Source organism: Triplophysa dalaica, chromosome 1 (genome assembly GCF_015846415.1).
Source record: "Triplophysa dalaica isolate WHDGS20190420 chromosome 1, ASM1584641v1, whole genome shotgun sequence".
NCBI lineage: Eukaryota > Metazoa > Chordata > Actinopteri > Cypriniformes > Nemacheilidae > Triplophysa > Triplophysa dalaica.
Genome location: NC_079542.1, coordinates 26,039,732 through 26,044,729, shown reverse-complemented (window position 1 = coordinate 26,044,729; position 4,998 = coordinate 26,039,732). Strand labels below are relative to the sequence as shown.

General features: G+C 39.6%; 1 protein-coding gene across 3 annotated transcripts in view; it reads left to right on the top strand.

Moving 5' to 3' along the window:
* The first annotated feature begins 2,446 nt into the window (after positions 1 to 2,446).
* The window catches only part of dnah2 (dynein, axonemal, heavy chain 2), a 164,274-nt gene continuing 161,722 nt past the window's right edge, over positions 2,447 to 4,998 (top strand). For all 3 annotated transcript variants that reach the window (XM_056746055.1, XM_056746045.1, XM_056746036.1), the window contains exons 1-3: positions 2,447 to 2,586; positions 3,789 to 3,971; positions 4,726 to 4,808. In XM_056746055.1, coding sequence (XP_056602033.1) covers positions 3,824 to 3,971; positions 4,726 to 4,808 — 231 coding nt within the window. In that variant the 5' untranslated portion in view covers positions 2,447 to 2,586; positions 3,789 to 3,823. The remainder of the gene's footprint in view (positions 2,587 to 3,788; positions 3,972 to 4,725; positions 4,809 to 4,998) is intronic.

The window sequence follows — 4,998 nt, the reverse complement described above, 5'->3', positions numbered from 1 at the left end:
TTGACTGGTAAACAAGGCAGTGGTGACTTGTATTGCAAAGTACTGACTTTAGCTTTTGAATTATGGCATAAATGTAATGCTTTGTTCAATATACTGAGTGCAAACTAAAATAAATAATGAAATAAAATGAATAAAGAAAAGTTATATTTTAAGCTAATAAAGCTGTATACAAGTTGGGTTTACAAGGCTATAAGGCTTTTAATGTTTCAATGAGTGCATTAATCAGCTTCCATTTTACGGAGCACTTTATGCATTTAAATTCGCCAGAGTGGAAACCTCTCAAAGAGACATAAAATGAAAGAAAATATCTGAAATTGGGCGAAGTACTGTATCCCTATCCAACCTCTTCCCAATAATTACATGAGCAACTGGGCCTGGCCAGAGATGTTATAAGTAGCTGTGATATTGGAAGCGTGAGGTCTTTTAAGCACTGACGCTTATTAAGGGCTGCTGGAAAATGTGGAACGTGCGTTGGCCCGACTGATTTCTCATCCTCTCAGCAAAGGTTTCTCCAGCCAATACTGCACAAACTGTTAGCTTCCTGCCTCCACAAATGAATTATTGAGAAATAAAATGAACAAGTGGAAAAAACAGGATCCCTTCTCCACCATTAATCTTGTAAAAAGAGTGTCCCTGCACGTCCATGTTTTATAAAAAGCTTTGAGGGTTTTATTTGATTACCTCAGAAGGAATCGGTTCTCCTCACTGGAAACGTGTATTTTAGAGGACCGCATTATTTTTGCAAAACGGGTAAAAGGGGGCTAGTGGAGGCCAGAAATGGATTCTTTTAGATGGAAAGTGTAAATGCATTGTACATTCGTCCACATAAGGAACATCAGATGTTTGGCCCAGAGACAAGCCTGTTCGTGATGAATGCGTAATGTCAGAATGTGAACACCGCTGCTACTGTTTCTACAAGAGCCCCACAGTGCCCTCTCAATTAAGAACACAATATGCGTGTCTGCGCTCAGTGATGTTAAAAAATGAGTTACGTAATTATCCTACTCAAAAACCACCAGAAGAATGTCATTATTCATTTGCGACTTCTAAAAGTTTTAGAGGGGCCCAGATGTTGTATTTTGGCGGTGACATTAGGCTCTCACAACCCTTTTGACTTTCAGAAGTGTGTATGAAACCTAACCCTCCATGTGAGCTTGTTTTCCTGCACACATGTGTTTGTCTGTTTTAATGTATTCCCTTTATATATCATGTGTGTTTGTGTGCAAGGGAACATATACAGCACGCTATGTTAAAGAAACTCTAGTCTGTATGGGGCCCGAGGCTGAGCGATGAGAGTGCATTATTTCAGCTCAAGCTCTCGTTAGCTTCACTGCTGATTTGTGCTCACATTCTATTCAGCTCAAATTCATTCAATTCCATTATATTTTGTTCCTCTCTGTTGAGGCCTTCTCAGCTATATTTATACATTTCTATTTTTGTTATCAGTTGTCTGTCTGTAATAGCAAGAAATGTTGGTGCTTCTATGTGTAAATTCATGAAACCATCATACCTTTTAAATCTCATTTCACCCCTTTTCTTTCACCTCTCGAAAGGATTAAATATTTTTGGTGAACTTGGGCAAAGGGTGCATTATCTTATAATTTAATATACTGCAGAGGACAATCCGGTAAGCTATGCAAAGTTGTTTGCTAAGGTATTATGGAGAGTGTTTTAGGTCCCTGAAGGAAAATTTAGTTTGACTGGCGCTCTTATTCTCAGAGGGGCTCTGTCATGCTGCATATCTCTGCAAAGTACGGACGAAAGATTGGCAGAGATGTGGGGAGTGTATGTCTCTGTGTGCACCTGTAATGAAAAGTGAGATGCATTGTGAGGTGGAGGTTGACTGCGCGAGTGACATTATCAAACAGAAGAAGCAGGTGCAACCTCTTTATCCAATGGGTTTAAAGGATTTAATGTATAATTTTTCATTTTTAAATGAAATATCATAGACCAGTGCCATCAACTTTTCAGTTTCTATTTATATTGTTGCAGAACAAAAATTGCTAGCATGGGTCCTGCGTGTTGCCATCTGGGTGAGATTGTCCATTTGCACTCTGAGCGATTTCAAAGGCGGTCCAGGTTTGATAAACAGACATTTTGTGTTTAAAAATATGTGTTGGATGGATATTGAACTGGTAAATAAACTGACCAAACGTATTAATGGATTGGAAGGATGTTTATTGTTAGAACTTTTTGTTTGTTTTTGACCGACGTAGTATCCGGGTTGAGAAACCGTGGAGATAATGCGGCACTGCGCAGACCAATCGGCGTGTGGCATCAAAGTACCGCGAGAGCATTTCAAAAGCACACAAAGCAAACTGTTCTCTTGCCGCTCTCGCGGTACTTCAATGCCATATTTCTGCGCAGCTCCGCAACAATTTGAACACTACTCCAATGTCTTGTTCCGTTCCCATGGAGATGCGTCCACACGCTCGTGCGCCTGAATGTGAGTTTTAGCGTCAGCGGTCGAAACTCACAACCGTCGAAAACTTTGCCTTTATTTACTTTAAGTCATTTATAGTGCAACATTTACTTCAGCTGCCGTTTAACAAGGAGGAGGACGCAGTCAGAGACACTATTTTAGAGGTAAGAGTAAGAAATGATGCTTTGTGGTTAATAAAAGTAGCTGTGAGAGAGCTGTAAACGTTACTTTCGAAACGTACGATCCTTTTACCTGAACAGTTTCGCCACAAACAAGCACATTTATTCATGTTTATTTATTTATAATGTGTTTATGTTAAGTTCTCCCAGTTACACAAGACTATAGTTGATAAAGATCTAATTTTTGTCACCAGCAGCAATGGATTTAAATCCTTATAAATGTGCTCCGTAGACCGTTTAAACGCTTGGAAGTCTTCTGTAATCATGCAGTTGCCAACCACAATCTTGGTTTTGTCACTTCATCTCAGACGGAGGCAGTGTGTGTCTCTCAGACCTGTATTAACTGATCAACATCAACTCACCTGCCTCCTCCCCATTCCGCAATCTCATCTGATCTGATGGGAATCTTTGGTTCTAAACGTTTTCCCTATTACTCACAGTCTCTCACTCTCTTCTCATCCTTTTGTCTTGCCGTCCAAACAGTCTGCTTTATTACATACAGCATTCAACAAAACTGACAAGTTTGGAACTGAATCAAAGCTTTAATAAAGAAGGAGGGTCTGCTGGTCTTGACAAGTAAATGTGGAAATAGAGAGACATGAGCTTGGAGAAGATAAATAGTTTATGAACAAGATATTTTTACTCTTGCTTCCTGACTGAGCCAGAAAGGCGGTCTGTCTGAGATGAATTTATCCATCTTCTGCCTAGGAAGAAACTATTGAAGAATGCAGTATTGTGGTAACAAGTCTGTGCTAAAAAGGTTCTTCACCTGCGTTGTTTCCTTTCTCCTTTGGTATTTTGATTTACGTCAGACAAAGAACGACATCTTGGGAAATCAACCAGCTGAAGAGACACAACAGATTAAGGCATTGTTTGGCTTTTGACCAAATGTTGTAATTAAACCTTCCATGCAGTCAGATCTAAACACGGACATTAATAAAACAACAAATAATCTAGCACTTTAGAACATGTGAAATATTTTTCTATGCGGATGCTTTGGAGGATATACGTATGAGCATCAGGTAGTTTGCTACATATACTGTAACATTATCAATAGTGTTTCTTACCTTCACAAGCATCATGAGTTTTGTCATTTATTGTATATATAGAGCATATTACATTGTATTATAGAGCATATAACATTATATTGCATGGGCAGCATATCTCACCTTACTTTCTTATTAAAGGTTAACGATACCCATAGAGGTATCTGCCTCTCACTATGGCTGACCCAGGGACCCCCCGCACAGGCCGTTCATCTTCCAGCATGTCCAAGCGGTCCATTTCAGGGAAAGGTCGCTCCAAGAGCAAACTCACATCCTCCACATCGGCCCCCAGTGACTTATCTCCCGAAGTGCCAGAGATTGCAGGTATGAAAGAATAACAAGCTCTGTGGTGTTATCGTCAGCCACCCTCTTAATTTAGCCCCAAACAGCGTCAGACAAGACCCTGTGATCTTCCATTTATTTACGGTATACTAATAGATGTATTGACTTTGACATCATTATGTATTAAAATTAAAGAGTCTGCTTAACAGTATGCTTATGCGATGTCATCAAACTTTGAAAAAGAGAGCTCTGTTGCTAAACCCCCTCACTAACACACACTGTAATACACTCAACATTAATTTTCCTGACCAATTAGATGCTGTTGTGAGCACACATGGGAAATTGGCTGCTAATGCAAGCCTCTGTTTCTAAACACAGCCACACCATATTTCTAGTGGAACATAAATGTATTAGTGCACTGTGAATAGAAAAATGTTCTTGTTTTGTGTCAAATTTGCAAGTAAATTGAGCAAAAAGGGTGGCGAAAGCTTACTGAAGACACCATCTGGTTTCACGCCTGAATGTCATAGTAGGGCCTCTGCATGTGTGTTTTTTCATGGTATTTTTTTCCACTTCACGTTGCATTCACATTTCAGCATTCTTGTACTTTGAAATTGTATATGTCTTCACTTTTGCTAAGTTGTTATTCTGCGTTCTCAGTACAACGCCATTATTTTTTACAGTTCAAGAAAGCCTAGAGAACGGCGAGACCTGAGCTGTGGAGCAAACGTTCTCTAGTGTGAAATGAGACAGTTGTATGCATTACTGTATGTTTCTATTTGTGCTGCTTCTTCAGATGGGAAGACTGAAGACGAGCCTGTTTCACAGGTGCCTATTTCAGACACTCAGGAGGAAGTAGATTTATACACCAAACGGCTGGTAATTCACTCATACATGCTAAATTACAAGCCTTTAGGCGCAGACACTGATAAATCACCTCACAATGATTGGGATTCTTATCTGATTATAATCTGCAATTTATAATTTTTCCCTCGCTTGATTCTCATGCCTGCGGTTCTGGTTTACTAATCAGTGCTTTCATATCGGCATTATTGAGTTCTTCTAATGA